Source organism: Piliocolobus tephrosceles, unplaced genomic scaffold (genome assembly GCF_002776525.5).
Source record: "Piliocolobus tephrosceles isolate RC106 unplaced genomic scaffold, ASM277652v3 unscaffolded_20, whole genome shotgun sequence".
Taxonomy (NCBI): domain Eukaryota; kingdom Metazoa; phylum Chordata; class Mammalia; order Primates; family Cercopithecidae; genus Piliocolobus; species Piliocolobus tephrosceles.
Genome location: NW_022302087.1, coordinates 2,716,674 through 2,733,280, shown reverse-complemented (window position 1 = coordinate 2,733,280; position 16,607 = coordinate 2,716,674). Strand labels below are relative to the sequence as shown.

Genomic DNA, 16,607 nt, shown 5'->3' with positions numbered 1-16,607 from the left:
TTCCCTGAAATTCCTTTAAAATGGAACAAGCCCCTTAATTCACAGTTAGATAAGATGTTTATAAGCAAATATTCTTGGAAGGCAAAAAGATTACATTTTTTGCTAGAATGTAAGTGGCTGGTCTCACATTCATTTGCCAACCAAAAACCAGCCAGAAAGGGTGATAAGAACACAAAAGAGAACTGCTTTCTCTGCCCAGCAGGGGGAAGGGATAAGAAGAAGGAAGAATGAAAGGAAAGGGGAAGACGGACACAAGCACAACATTCTGTTTACAGTTTTGCTTAGGAAGAACTTGTCCACATGCCAGACTTCATTCTCCCCTTATTTTCATGAGAGTGCCTAAGTCCTGTTCTGTAGTATAAGCATCCTTCTGTCACCTTCTCATTCATCAAAAGAAGCTCTACTGCAGCTGTCAGCTGCAATCTCCAATAGAAGCCTCTGAAAAACCATCCAAGAAGCCACTGTCCTTGCCCTCGGAGAGTCTTCTGAAACAAGCCAAGGACCACATCTCCTATCACAAATTCCTACTACGGTATTACATGAAAAATGAAAACAAAAAAGGACTCCATGCCCAAGGTCACAGAAACAAACTTAAATTATATACCCATATTTCTATACTCCAATTCCTTTCACAGACAGAAACAGATAATCTATAAGAAGGCACAAGTAGGCCGGCACAGCGGCTCATGCGTGTAATCACAGCACTTTCGGAGGCTGAGGCGGGCAGGTCACTTGGGGCCAGGAGTTCGAGACTAGCCTGACCAACTTGGCGAAACCCCGTCTCTACTAAAAATGTAAAAATTAGCCAGGCATGGTAGTACACACCTGTAGTCCCAGCTACACAGGAGGCTGAGGCACAAGAATTGCTTGAACCCAGGAGGCAGAGGTTGTGGTGAGCCAAGATCGTACAGTTGCACTCCAGTCACTACATTCTAGCCTCAGGGACAGAGCAAGATTCTGTCTCAAATTGTCACTTTTTTAACAAAGGGCGGATACAGGGAATAGAATCCTATGACACCTTAACATCAGACTCACTCATTCTCTTTAAGTACATATGAATAACTGCTTTGATTAGATCATGAAGCTTTTCTTATAACTTTGTCTCATGACTTTAAGAAAAAAACCAAACCTGCTGAAATCCAAGTTGACTCCATGGGAAGCAACTCTAATAGGTAACAGAATTGCTCCAAAATAGAATACAGCTAATTAGATTCCTTGCTAGATGGAAGCAGTGTCCCCAGACACATCCAGAAATCCAGCTGATAGGAAACAACGAGGCAAAAACATACAGCCGTGAATGAACATAAAGTGTTTGTATCGCAGAAACTCTAACAGCAACATCATTGTTTTGTATCACACTTTCCCAAAATAGGCCATAGTGTGTCAGGATTGGGGTCTTAATTACAGAAGGTTAGTAAAAATGCAAGATACTAAGGAACCTCAGAAATCAGAACCAGCAACATCTGGCTACATATTATAAAGGTGGTTAGTGCTCTAAAGACTTAGGTCTTGTCATATACACTCCTTGGAGGCCGACAGCCTCCAAACCAAGCTCCAGAGGGGCCTGTAACTCCAAAGAGATGGATGGGAATCTTCAAGCTCATGCAGTAAGGAAAGCAATCCATGTAGTTATTTTTGGTAAAACCCTTGTTTGGGGAATTGAAAACATTAAGAAAAAAAAAACCACCAACATCCACCTATCACATCATCCCCCTACAACTATTCACTGATCAAAAGATATCCACTGCCCAGAATTACATAACTATAAAAAATGAATGCTGTTAGAAAGAGGGAAGAAGTTGTTGGCATTGGCAAGGAGGACTAGAGGGTGTTCTCAACAATTAGAAATGGATTTAGGAACTGTCTTTCTGGTCAATTTAGATAACTCAGACCAAATAACTTCCTTTATGCTGAAATATCTACCTTAATCCCCTAATTGATTATTCAATTCCCGTTTTACTATAGTTTGCCCTTGTGGACAATGGCATGGGAGCTCATCCATGTTCAGCATAAAATTCAAGGAGGAATTTAAATAGTAATATCAAACATTCTAATGTTGCCCAATTGAGTCTGCTCTATGAAATCCTTCTGTATGTCCATTTCAATGGCAATATTGAGGAGGTTCCAAAGACCTCATTTTTAACATATTTTCATTTTTCTATACAAAATTCTACGCTTATATAAAAGGCACCAATAAATATTTCTTTAAGAGATATTCACTATAGCTAATATCAAATCTATTTCCTAGAGTGAATTACAAAGAAATCTAGTTCTTACCTGGCATTTTATTCACATTGGGATTTATGCATCTCACAAAATGAGGTGCTGTTGATTTCAGATTAGTCATCAATTTATTCAGGTTTTCCTAAAATGGAGACCATAATAAACATAAAATCACTTTACAAATCACTAAAAACACCAATCCACCTCACAAATGTCTCCAAATCTATCAACTTAATCTCACAGCCAAGATGTATTCTAACAGTAAAATAATGAATTCAACATTCTTTCCTGCTTACCCAATGCACGTTATTTCTTTCCTAGGGCAAGTCAATATTTATTTGACAGACACAGTTCAATTGTGAATCATCTCTACCTATTTTGAATTTGATAGCAGTATCAAAGTTATGGCTGGGCAATAAAATGGCTTGAAAAAAGAAATTGTTTCTCCAGTTCTCTCTCTGTGGAAAACCTTTATCTTAGGTTAGATTCTCTAGAAGCCAAACCTGAGATGGGAATTCTGGTTTGAGAGATTTTTAGGGAGTGAAGAAAGCTGGGAACAGCAGGGGAAGAGAAAAGCAATGACTCAGACTCAGCTTTAGTCTGATCCTTGCAAGCAAGAGCTGTAAACACAAATGCACCAACTGCACCATAGGTGGTCCCCCTTGAGGCAAGGGAGAGGCTAAAGTCTGGAGAGGAGGGCAGAGAGGCAGCTTAGCTTCCCCTTTCGCTAAGTGCAATTCTGACAACTCAGAGTTGTTAGGAGCCAATAGCACATCAGCTGGAAGATGGGTGCAGGGATGATAAAGGGGTTGTAGGTGGGAACCAACAAAAAAATAAAGCCCTTAATTATAATAGCATAAACTTCAACTTTTCCAACTTGCTAATTCCTGAGACTTTATCCTTATTTGAGGATGTGAAATGTCAAATACATAATAACACATGCAGATTGTGAGGCAATTAATATATGAATAGATACAATTAAAAATTACTTTATGCAGAGACACAGCTGTTTGGAACGAGGTTCCTTTCTTTCGTTTCTTCTCCCCAAATGGTATAGCTAGCAAAAAAAAAGAAAAAAGATGAAAACATGTAAAAAGCTCATTTCGGTCACATTACCCTACCTCACTGATGGAAGCATAAATTCATCAGAGTTCTAGAACAATATGGCAATATCTACCAAAAGCTTCAAAATATGTATGTCTTTTATCACAAAATGTGTATTTTTAGTGCTTTTCCTTAAGGATATAATCAGGCAACTGTGCAACAATACTCACTGAAGCATTATTTAGTCAATGCAAAAAAAATTAAGCAAAAATAAAATTAATCCACAAATGCACACCATAGGAGATTAATTTGTGAGCGAATATGCATACAGTGAAACACTGTAAGCTTTTAAAATGATGACGTGGATCCATATAACTTATATGGAAAGATTTCTAGGATATTTTTAGAGAAAAAGTTAGTTTACAAAGCCTAAATTTTATATATGATGACCTTGAGTATGTATACATGTTTTTAAGTGCAGCTGTGTTATGGGTGACTATAAACATGAAAAATGTTGGGAAGTGTAAATACCAAAATGTAAATAGTTTGTTAATCTATATGAGGTTACAGGTAATTTTTATGTTCTTTTTTCAGTTTTTCTATATTGTCTGTGTTTTTAGCTACATTCATGTATTTATATTCATGATTTATAAAAAATAATAAGTCTATTTCCATTTTCTTGAAGCAAAAGAACCTGTGCTAGGCCAACCAGCTTTACAAACATTTGAATAATGCTAAGTCACTAAGATGTGCAACCCAGCAACAACAAAATTCATAGGCAAGTTGGACAGAATAGGGTAGCTGTCAATATGGAAAACTAATAAAATATTCTCCGTGCCTGAGTAGCAACTGTGCGGTGGCAGATGTCATGAAGCTTAATCACTAATGTTCTTTTGAAACACCCCAGGTCTCTCAGTGAAACTCTTGACTTCTTTGTACTTCAGTTTTTCCATCCATGAAAAGGGAATATTTCATTAATTTTTAAAAAAGAATTATAACCCTGGTTTAAATTATTTGGATTCCCCGAGAGAAAGTATGGTTATTACTAGCAATTTAAAGTTTGGATCCATCAGAAACTTGGAGGCAAGTATTTTCAGAGGGTGTTTTAGAATTAAAAAAAAAAAAAAAGACCATTCTGAACAATTCTTGTCTTTTAGTTCCTAAGAACACAGTACACACCCTGAAGAGTTAGAAGACGATTTCTCCTCTAATTCTCTGCCCAAACCATTCTCTGATCTCTTATTATCAGAGAATTACTCAACTGGGAGTCACAAGCTTATGTGGCTACTATCAAACAGACTTCTCAGAGGTACTTTAGCAGTTATTAGAATCAGGCAAATGTACTGCCTGAACATTAGCTGGGTCCGGACACAATAGCTTCCATCTCTTCTTGAGGCAGGCCCAGAGGATTTCAGGCATGTTCCGGAATTATGTCATCACATGCTGATGAAGCCAGAAAGTGCTAAATTTTCTCTCCATTCCCTATGTCAGTCGGGAGAACCGATCAGCCTGATAGGGGCTGGGAGTTAACATGCAGCTGGGTGTAAGATAACAGCAGGGTATGTTTGAAAGTGAGAGTACGCACCCCCCAGTTGGTGTACTGTTGCCATGGGGAAATCAGAACCCAGGCTGGCTAGATTATCTATTTCCCCAGAATTTCCATTTTTCAAAAGAAAATGGAAACTCAAATGTGTATGTGAAATCTGATTTTTAAAATTTGTGTGGACCAAACAAAACATGTTTGAAGGCCAGTTTCTGCTCAGAGGCTGTTGATCTGTGACTTTTGCTGTAAATCGTGGAGAGCTTCCCTCTGTGTGTAGTTAGCATTTACTTCAGTGAGGCTGGTGTTAGCAACTTTGGCTCAGTATCTTCAAATCCATCATATGATGGTGCAGAAGTTTTCACTGCATCCTAAATGCAGTGATATGCATTAATTTCTCTTAAGTAGCATCCCTGATTTTACAAATCTACTATATGGCAAAGCCTAGGTAGAAAGATAGGAACACTGTACATATCTTAAAGTGTCATGGTAAGAAATGAGTAAGATAATGTATCTAACAGTACTTTGTAAATTACAAACTACTAAACAAGATTAGTTGTCAGAATAGAATGCCTGCTAACAGGTATTTGCTGCATGCTAGAGGCTACAGTTGAGCAAATCAGACATAATACCTGCCTTCACAAAGCTTATAATAACCCTAAGTGCACAGAGTGCTGTGAAAGAGAATATTTCAAGATATTTGCGGCAATAACTATATAACTATATCTATACATTATAGATATAGTTATATATATGTATATATATAGTTATTTAGATATTTGGGGCAATAAGTTATTGGTTTTGTTTTCCCTTTGTAGCTAGGTGAAGTAGAAGACAAAAGCAGGCCAGGAACAGACTTCTTGAATCTATCTTAGAGCACAAGTAACACCTCCCTGAAGAATCCCCAGCCTGAAGACAGAAAGACTAATAAGAGAGGACGACTCAGACCACAGGGAGCAGAAACATGTCACAGGAAAGAAGCAAGAATTTTTGTAAAAGCTGAGGCAGCCATGGGTTCCATTCTGAGGCTGAAAAATCAAGGAAGATTGTATGACTCACCACTGTCAGTACTCATGTAATTTTCAAAAAGGCTCGCCAGGAGTCTGTTGGAAGACTTCTGAAATACAGCTACCACTGTTTCATTAAGGAGGTCTTTGTTCTTTTCCAGCCAACCACTGATATTATAAGGTACCTTTGGAAAGGCATGCATTTCAGGTAACAGAAAGAAAAAAGATTGCATAAGTTAACATAGAAGGCTGTGCATGACCTTTTTTTTTTTCTTTTTTCTTTTTTTCTTTTTTTTTTTTTTTTTGAGATAGGGTCTCATTCTGTTATCCAGGCTGGAATGCAGTGACATAGTCACAGTTTGCTGTAGCCTCGATCTCCTGGTCTTAATCAATCCTTCCCCTCAGCCTCCAGAGTAACTGGGACTATAGGCACATGCTGCCATGCTTGGCTATTTTTTTATTTTTATTTATTTATTTATTTATTTATTTATTTATTTATTTAATTGTGCGTGTGTGGAGATAGAGTTTCCACATGTTACTCAGTTTGGTCTCAGACTCCTACGGCTCAAGCAATCCACCCATCTCAGCTTCCCAAAGTGCTGGGATTACAGGGAGCCACCATGCCCAGCCTGTGCATTACTTTTAATAAATCACAAATTATGTGGGTCCTTTACCTTTAAATCAGTTTAAGGTAATAGTACTGAGTAACACTCCAAAAGTCCATTGGGCATCCCAAAAAGATTCTCAAGATTCTTATCATTAACATTGTCAAAAGAAAGGAACAGACAGGATGGGAAGAAGGGAGAGAGATAGGGAAAGAAGTAGAAGAGAGGAGAGAAAAGAACCGGGAGAGAGAACAACAAAGAGGAAGGAAGGATTCAATGGTATTTCACACCATCAGTCCTTTAAAGGCAAGAATGATAAAATAATCCAACTGTCTCTGACACACAGTGAACACTCAAAAAAACCCTAGCAATTGCAATGGTATTTTACTGTATATATCATTATAATTAATATGCCAGGATATCAAAGAAGAGAACTATAAACATATCTGTGTATAGCTGGCAGGCCATTTTCAGGTCGAAGCATGATTTTATCCTTTATCAGTTCTCTTTTTGTTCCACCCAGAATTACCATCCAGAAGTAGAAATGCAGAAAAAGGAGCATATATACCGGTGAGGAAATGAGGAGAGGCAGCAAGAGTCATTAGAAACCTTTTTTGGCCATAGTTTGGAGACCATTACTTCACATTGACTATTTCTTTATGGGAGAATAAAAAAAGCTTCAATAAAAAGATCAATTGAAATCACTCATTCACACAACGTTAAGTTAAAAGGAAGGACAAATGGGGAGAAACCATGACTTTGATGGTCTCCATGCCTTTCTAAAGCTGACTTGCTTTGAGTTAAGGTTGACAGAGTCCATTTGGAGATTTTTGACCTCTGTGCACATGGAATGCTATTGTTGTATGGCCATTTCATTTCCTGAGGGCTAAATGGCTACACTACCTTTTTTATGGAACTGAGATGTATTTTGTTCTTCTCTTTATTTAATCTAAACATTACTTAAATATCATCTAAGGACTTTGGCTGAGCATATTTGAAGCAAAGTCAGGAAAATTCAAGACCGGGGGTCCAGAGGTAACTCACCACTCCTGCATAATGGACAAGTTCGAAATGAGCTTCAAATTTCTTCTTATCAGGCTTGGGCTTCTGGAGATGAACTGACTTTCCAAAATGGTTGTCAAATAGTTTGGTCTTGAAAGTCAGGTCTGTAGCCTTAGGAAACATACACTCTTCTTCAAGGATGGAAAAGATGCCCATTGGCTGTTGAAGAGACATAAGAGCAGCAGATTTTTTTTAAAAACACCTGCACTTTCAGTAGGGGGTCAGTATAAATTATTTCCCAGGAACCTAATCAATTGACAAAGGGAAGAATATTCACTGCATAAAACTAGCAATCATCTGTTGGGAACAGGTCCTCCAAAATCTGGCCATAAACTGGCCCCAAAACTGGCCATAAACAAAATCTCTGCAGCATTGTGACGTGTTCACGATGGCCATAACATCCATGCTGGGAGGTTGTGGGTTTACAAGAATGAGGGCAAGGAACACCTGGCCCACCCAGGGTGGAAAATCGCTTAAAGGCGTTCTTAAACCACAAACAATAGCACAGCAATCTGTGCCTTAAGGATGTGCTCCTACTGCAGATAACTAGCTAGACCCACCCCTTTGTTTTGGCCCATACCTTCGTTTCCCATAAAGGATACTTTTAGATAATCTAATATCTACAAAAACAATGCTAATGACTGGCTTGCTGTTAACAAATATGTGGGTAAATCTCTGTTTGGGGCTCTCAGCTCTGAAGGTTGTGAGACCCCTGATTTCCTACTTCAAACCTCTATATTTCTGTATGTGTGTCTTTAATTCCTCTAGCGCCGCTGGGTTAGGGTCTCCCTGACCAAGCTGGTCTCAGCAATCATCCATTCAACAAATATTAATTAAATATCTGCTACTTAATACCCTTACCAGTAACTGCTGGTGACTGATGCAGCTGTGAGCCACATACACAAAGTGCCTGTCCTCAGGGTGCATATGTCCTAGTGGAGTGGCAGACAATATGCAAGTAAACAAAGAAATAACTCCAAACAACAAATGACTTAGTTTCATATAAATGCTCTGAAGAAAACATTCAAAGTAAAGAAATAGCAGGGGGTAAGGAGGTTTCAGATAGAGTCATTGGGTAAGACACTTCTCCTGGATGAAAACAACAAGCTGAGAAGATCTGTGCACAAGTATTCCAGGCAGAAAAATGAAGAATGCAAAGGCCCCAAGGCCAGAGCCCACTTGGCAAGTCTGAGGTCCTGCCAGAGGCCAGTGTGGGCAGAGAAAAGCTAGCTTGACAGAGTACATGTTAAGAGAGAAAGTCAAAGAGGTAAGTAATAGCTGGATCTCAAAGGCCTTATAGGCTGTAGTAAGACATGTGGCTTTCATTTTAAATGTAATAGGAAGCCTTTGGAGACTTTTTAAATGAAGTGCTGTGATTTGATTTATGCTTAAAGAGGATCATTGATTTAGAAAGTAGGGCTCGTGGGCTCAGTCCTGCCTGCACTCTGTACTGGAAAGCCGGTGAGCTAAGAATGGCTTTTACATTTTTAAAGCGTTTTAAAAAAACAAACAGGTTGGGTGAGGTGGCTCACACCTGTAATCCCAGCACTTTGGGAGGCTGAGGCGGGCAGATCACCTGAGGTCAGGAGTTCGAGACCAGCCTGGCCAATATGGTAAAATCGTGTTTCTACTAAAAATACAAAAATTAGCCCGGAATGGTGGTGTGTGCCTATAATCCCAGCTACCCGGGAGGCTGAGACAGGAAAATCACTTGAACCTGGGAGGCAGAGGTTGCAGAGCCAGATTGGGCCACTGCACTCCAGCCTGGGCAACAGAGAAAGACTGTGTCTCAAAAAACCAACCAAACAAACAAACAAAAATGTTACCGCAAATCTCATGAACTCCATTAGCACACTTTTTCTCTAAAGGACCATAAAGTCTCTCTCAGACCTTTGCTATGCACTTAGTCATTGAAGCACTGAAAGCAGCATGCAACAACGCGTAAACAAAATCAGTGTGGCCATGCTCCCATCAAACTTGATTTACCTAAACAGGCTGCAGGCTAGACTGGGCCCACAAAGTCAGTTTACTGATCCCTGATCTAGAGTAGCAGTAGTTTTGGAGCTTATGAGAAGTCATTAAAAATAAGATATGCATTGAATTTAGAGCTGAGTGCCAACTTGCTGATGGAGAAAATGTGGTGTGTAGGAAAATTTTATTGCATCATATAGCACATAATTTTTTAAATGCATTTTTTACATTTATTAGACTTACAAATCCTTTACTTGACTGCAAATTTCCTGAAGGCAAAAGCTATTTATAAAAAATGCTTACATTTTTCTACAGCATTTTACACAGAGTCTTCTATACAGTAGTGTGGTAAAAGGCCTAAAATTAAGGCCCAACATTATGTGTGCCTTGACATCTGGGAAAAACCAGGAGGGGCTCAAAAGTTCCCTTTCTGTTGTGCTCCCATGTGTTATGTCCCTTAGCCAAACACTCTCCTTATGGCAGGGACCATACATAGTGCCTGCTCATCCCTGAGTAATGGGTTTCATTTCTCTATCAGCCCATGAAATTATTCAAACAAGCCTATCGCACCCTCCTGTAGGATTCTATTGTCACGTCACCTATAATTACTACAAAGCCTGCCTCCCACAGCCCCTGCTTTTTCACTCTTTTCTCAGCACAACCCTCCTGTGGCCCTGCATGGTTCAAGGTGTACCCCCTGCAGGCTGTGAGCATATGTGGCTACTAAAATGCTGGTCTCATCTGTCTAGTGTTGGATGTCACATGTTCAGCCTTTCCCATCAACCTAGGGCAGGATTCCCTCCTTCAGCAAAGGGGTGAAGAGGAAGCAACCAAAACAAATAGTTGCAAAGTAGACTTACTTGTTGGTTTAAAAAAAAAGTAAAAGCCTTTGTTTTAAGGCTTATTTCCAATAATACCAGAAGTTCCTGGAGTGCCAGGATGATGCCTTCTGGGGTTTGCACATCATAACCCTTATCATAATAGGTTCCGAGGTAACTAAAGTATAGGCCCTCAGCACATTTCTGCTAAGTAATTAATTGACAGGTGAACCCTGAGACATACAGGTCTGAGTTCTGGGAACTTGACTGCTTTGCTGTGATCAATTATCAAACAAAATGTAAGAGTTGCCGATCAAAAAAAGCATGGAGGTATATGTTTAAAGAAAATACTCATGTGCATACAAGAAACAACTAGATATTAATATGATTCATTTTATATTAAAAACACCAAGAATGAACACATCTGAAAAGTTTCCCTTGGGAGGTGATAACACATAATGCCAAGATGCTACCAGTATTTAAAATATTTTAGAACTTTCTTTGGGATACCTGACACTATTAACTACTGACATCAAAAATTCCTGTTGTCTGATGGTATATCATTATATATTATTCAGGTCAAGTCAGGCCAATAAAGTAAATAATGTGATCAAACTAGGCAGTGTAGTTTGGACTCAAAAACCAGTGAATGAGAAGTATTGAAGCATATTTTCTCTTGAGGCTGGTAAAATTCTAAAATCTATCTTAATCCCAATACGGTGAGAAATTTTCCAAAGAGCTAAATTATTGGAAGAAGTATGTTGCCTTCTAGGGTGTTTACACCAAACAAATAGCAAGTTTTTAAATGTATAATTTGGAGAGTATTTATTAAGAAATAATAGGGAAAATCTCTTTACCAATGCTTTATGTATAACCATAAATATGTCATCATATATTAATACTTTAGTATGTAAATTATTGATGCACAAGTTCTAAACAAACTAGAATATTTCAAGTAACAAAATATGAGCAAATCCTATAATAGATTTGTTCACAGCATAAATGTGAAAGGAGGTCACTATAAACTTGAAGACCAAATTAACAATTAAAGTTTGTGTTAAAATACATTTTTTATTTTAGTTTGATATAAACTTTTTTTTTTTTTTTTTTTGAGACAGAATCTCACTCTGTTGTCCAGTCTGGAGTGCAGCGGTGTGATCTCGGTTCACTACAACCTCCATCTCCCAGGTTCTAGCTATTCTCCTGCCTTAGCCTCCCTAGTAGCTGGGACTACAGGCACTTTTTTGTAAACTTGCAAATATGAAACTTTCATGTAATGAATATCCTTTTTTCTTATACGTATACAGAGATGCATGCTATACGACATTTTATACACATTGATGTGTTTTAGTTCTTTCGAATTTTAAAAACATCCCATAATGCATTTTATTTCAAGGACTGAGTTTGATCATTAATATCTGCTACAAATCTTCTTCAGATAGCCCCAACCAACATAATGGGTCTTTTCAAAATTAGAATCTTTTCAAGGAAGTCTTTGGTATTTTCATTTGCCTGACCTGGATCCTGTTAAAATTGTTGGTAGAAAACCAAAGACTTATCTTTTCCTTTTATCATCTGGTCAGTAATTTTTTCTCATTTTATTATATCAGTAGAAAATACAACAGGAAATTACATCCGTGATGCTCGTGTGTTATTTGGAATAACCAAGACTGGCACAAATGAGGCAACAGACTTCAGATCAACTAAAAATCAGTAACATTCACAGAACTTGTCAGGATCTGAACGTCTATGTCCACGTTCCTGCCTGAAAACAGTATCTTGTGATAATCAAAGTGAGTATATATTATAGGTGACAATTGCCAGGAGCTAAATCTGTCCCTCTGAGGACCTCCAGTTCTTTTGTTTCATTTCTAATCAGGCAACTACAGCTTTTATAAGGCCAGAATACATTTACCAGATCATAGTTGGTTCATCCTTATTACTATTTTTAATCAGCTCATGGTTGATTCATTATTACTATTTTTTAATCAGCTTGTCTTTCCCCCAGGAAGTTAACTTGTTATAAAATAAATAAAATCAATAGGATATCTACTCCTGTTGGAAATAATAGTTATTTTCAAAAAGATCTAAACCCTAATAAATGAAATTGATAGGACACAGATTGATAAAACCTGAGGCTTGCAAAGGACAGGGAAAGGTCAGTTGCCCTAGCTCCTTCCTAGAAGGATTGTTGAGAATCAACTGTGACAGCATAGCTAGAGTTTTCAGGAAATTAAAGGCTTCAGACTGCCCAGATCCATCTTCAAGATTCACCGCAATCCACGATTATGGCAAAGCCCAAGAGGCATGTAACTGCTAACATGCCGCCATGCTTGCTCCCTTGGAGAAAGCCACAGAAAGGACATACATAATTCCCCAGCAAACCCCGCTCATCTTTCCCAGAACATGCAGAAAGATTTCAGAGTATTGGGACATCACCAAATTCAGAAACCGTACACTGCAGCTAATTTACTAATAAACCATGACGTACTGTCATAAATTACTTTAACTGGTACTTGTCCAATTAAATGAACAAACTATATCCTGCAAGGTAGTGGCCTTGAGGATTGATGGCAGTTGTTTGTTTGCATGCTAATTTGCCAAATTTCGTTAAGTTGCTCTGGATCTACTCATTCACCTTATGTTAATCAGTCAGGCCCTACAGTGCTCATATTTTCAGCTCTGTGTTTTTCCAGTCAAGAGCATGACAATTTTTAATCTCGACAAGTTTCCTCTCACATTAACAGTGGAGGCCATGCATTAGCAGCAAATGTGCAGTGAAAGCCTGCGTTAGAGATGATGGAGGGGGCAACTGACAAGAGAGTTTCGTTCGGATGCCACGGGTGATGCACACAAACACCATTAAGACAAAATGTGCAGGACTTTCCGCCCCCATTTCCCATCCTCTGATACAGCCTAAGTCCTGACATGGATCAACGTAGCAGGCAGGGACAATTCTCCCGAAATGAAAATGGACAAGGAGAAAAACATATATTACCTTCTCAATGAGATCTATGCAAGCTTGCAAATCCAGACCAAAGCCAATAGACACCCATTCAATGCTTTCTTTCTTATATTCCTCTTGCTCCAGAACAAACATGTGCCGATTGAAGAACTGTTGTAATTTTTCATTGGTAAAATTAATGCAAAGTTGCTCAAGGCTATTATACTTCAAGGATATGAATAGGTAAGAAGAAGAGATAAAAACAAAATTGTGGTCCACTTTCAAGAATGTCCGGTAAAGAAAAAACCATAACCATTATTATTTTTTTTTAATCAAACTTTTTCTGAAGAATTTTCATTTAATTATGTTAACCATTATTATATGATCGGAAATAGACCCAACAAGACACAAATGCTCAATTAACTCAATTAATTGTAATTTTGAATTGTAATATCATTAAGTGCAATAACATAGCACTTAATGGTATTAAAATTTAAAATCATAATTCCTTTACCTCTATTTACCTTTATGTAAGACAGAATTAAGAAATCAACAAATACTTAATACCATTAAGTACAATAATTACTATTAATTATAGCTCTTCTCCAATCAAGGTAGCCCTTAAGGTTTGCACAGAATGATCCTCATGCTTTGACCATATTTTCCCACCTTCCCAAGTACATTTTCCCAGGTAACATTTTCTAATCTTCTTATAAATATGCATTGACTTCCTTCTTACCAGATACACTTACCTCAAGGATTTCAAAACCAGTGATGTCAAGAATGCCAGTGAAGAACTGCCTTGACAGCTTGGCATCCAGGGCCCTGTTGATCCGTGCCACCAGCCACTTAAACATCCTTTCATACATTGACTTGGACAGGGCACCAACAGCACAGGTTACCTAGAGATCACATTGAAAACACTCCTTCATCTGACTGAAGTGCTCATTTTAATCCTGGGCATTCTCTATCAGCAACCACCTTCTAGTCAAATCAGGATGTGTTTATTGACCTTCTGTGGTTCCAACATTCTGATGAATACAATGAGAAGAGAGAGAGAGAGGGAGAAAGAAAGACAAAGAAAGAAAGAAAGAAAGAAAGAAAGAGAGAGGGGGAGGGATGGAGGAAGGGAAGGAAGGAAGGAAGGAAGGAAGGAAGGAAGGAAGGAAGGAAGGAAGGAAGGAAGGAAGGAAGGGAGGGAGGGAGGGAGGGAGGGAAGGAAGAAAGAAAGAAGAAAGGAAGGAAAAGAGAGAAAGAGAGAAAGGGAGAAAAGAGAGGAAGGAAGGGAGGCAGGGAGGAAGGAAGGGGAGGAAGGAAGGAAAGGAGGGAGGGAGAAGGAAAAGGAGGGAGAGAGGAAGGGAGAAAAAAAGGAGGAAAGGAGATGGGTAGGAGAAAGGAGTAAGCTAGCCTGGTGCCTCCTTGTGGAAACACAGATGAGAGGAATCACGTTCCTATTATTAAAGGACTAACTATCCCGGGGTATGGTGTGGTGGTGTGTCCCAAAGCCTTGCTATTCAAAGTGTGACCCTAAGACAAGCAGCAGCAGCACCACCTAAGAGTATGCTAAAAACGCAAACTCTCAGGCCCAGTCCCAGACCTACTGAATCAGAATCTGTAAGCTAACACAATCCCCAGCTGATTACTATTGACAAAGACTCTCTCCTTGACCAAACTTTAATGAGGATCCTCTGACCCCTCGCCTCCACCTTACCTGTCCTGTCTTCAGCCTGTCTAGCCCAGCTGCAGGAAGAAGTCTAAGTCACTCACCCTTGATCTCTGATTAAGTTCCCTTATCCCCCACCTTTGATGTACATGTTATTGGCCTGCCTTTAGCAAGAATCCTGTTAGGTCAGTTTAAAAAAATCCTCCTACCCACTGTTAGTAATTTTCCACCCACTGATCCCCTCCCTCTGGTCTTGGGCTATAAATCCCCACTTAACCTTGTTGTACTTGCAGTTGAGCCCAGTATCTCTCCCCTGTTGCAATATAACTATTGCAGCAGTCCTGAATGAAGTCTTCCTTACCATTTTAATGAGATTCAGAATATTTGTAATACCATGCGTAATAGTTTGAACATAGTGATAGAGTACATTAGAAATTTATAATCCCTAATCTTTGTTCTGCCACTGCTGTAGATGCCAATGAATTATGTAACCTTTGGCAAGTGATCTAACCTTTCTGGAAAGCAGCATCTTCATCTGAAAAACACTTTAAAGGATCTTCCTAGGCTTAGCTTCCAACTCTTTATTATATTAGTTCCCAGTGTTGCTCTCAACAACCTGGACGGAGAATAGCCATTTGGTGCATCATTCTGACTCAGATTCTCCTGCTGTAAAACTGAGGCTGCCTTTTCCTTCCCTGGAGGGGTGTGGCAAAGGTTCTAAAGTAACCCACTGGGGACAGCGCCAACCTTTATGCCTGGATGATGCTCTACACATGCAGATCCTGCTTCCATAACTCAATAGCGCTGCTGTAGTAGCAGGTTTCTGACATACTCCAAGGAGGAGAGAATTTTAGTTGACCATTCTCCAAGCCTGGCAACAGAACGTGCTCCAACCACTTAACATTTAAAATAGGCCTATCACATCCATCCTTCTGCCCAGGAGACAGCACGCAGCAGGAGCCAGTTGGTTTCTGGTGGTGATTTAGTTATGAGTCACCCACTCCCTGATCAGTTATCTTGAGTCATTTCCACAGTAATCCATCAGCCGGATGGCATCACAGTTTTTTATTATCAGCATCAAGAGCACACACGTACAAATAAAGCATCAAGAATGATTTTCATCCTCTGTAACACAGAAGAAATCACTCTGTCTACAGCAGTCACTTTGAAACTTTAAAAAGAACATGACTAACTTGTTTACCCTCTTTTAATTCCCTAAATACTTGAGAAGTGGGAGTGGGAGAGACACTGTTAGGTCAGGTGGGGCAAGTGGTAGAGAAACATAGGAAGAAAGCCTGGAGATGTAGGCAGTAGGAGAAATGGATGGTAAACGTCTGCTGATGAATTCGTGAAACAGATCAATATGTTGCTCACTAATTAATCATTTTCATCATTTTCTGTCCAATGAAGAGGAAATGAGCTGGCTAAATCTATACTTCCACTTTTCAAGGGTTAAGTGTACCCATTTCTTAGCTCTTTTTAAAACAACCTCACAGAAGACTTTGGTTACTGGGGGCAATAGTGCATGATAGAAAATAATAGAAAAAAAAATAATGAAGTCAAATAGTTAATTTTTTTTTTTTTTTTTTTTTGAGATACAGTGTTGCTCTGTTGCCCAGGCTGGAGTGTAATGGCACGATCTCGGCTCACTGCAACCTCCACCTCCAAGGTTCAAACGATTCTCTTGCCTCAGCCTCCCAAGTGGCTGGGATTATAGGCACGCACCACCA

The 16,607-nt window shown here is 39.0% G+C and overlaps 1 protein-coding gene across 1 annotated transcript in view; it reads right to left on the bottom strand.

Moving 5' to 3' along the window:
- Positions 1-16,607, bottom strand: part of LOC113225271 (myosin-15-like) — a 142,999-nt gene that overhangs the window by 76,455 nt on the left and 49,937 nt on the right. Inside the window, 6 exon segments of the mRNA XM_026456880.2 lie at positions 2,278-2,365; positions 3,213-3,280; positions 5,867-5,999; positions 7,464-7,640; positions 13,269-13,439; positions 13,967-14,116. Coding sequence (XP_026312665.1) covers positions 2,278-2,365; positions 3,213-3,280; positions 5,867-5,999; positions 7,464-7,640; positions 13,269-13,439; positions 13,967-14,116 — 787 coding nt within the window.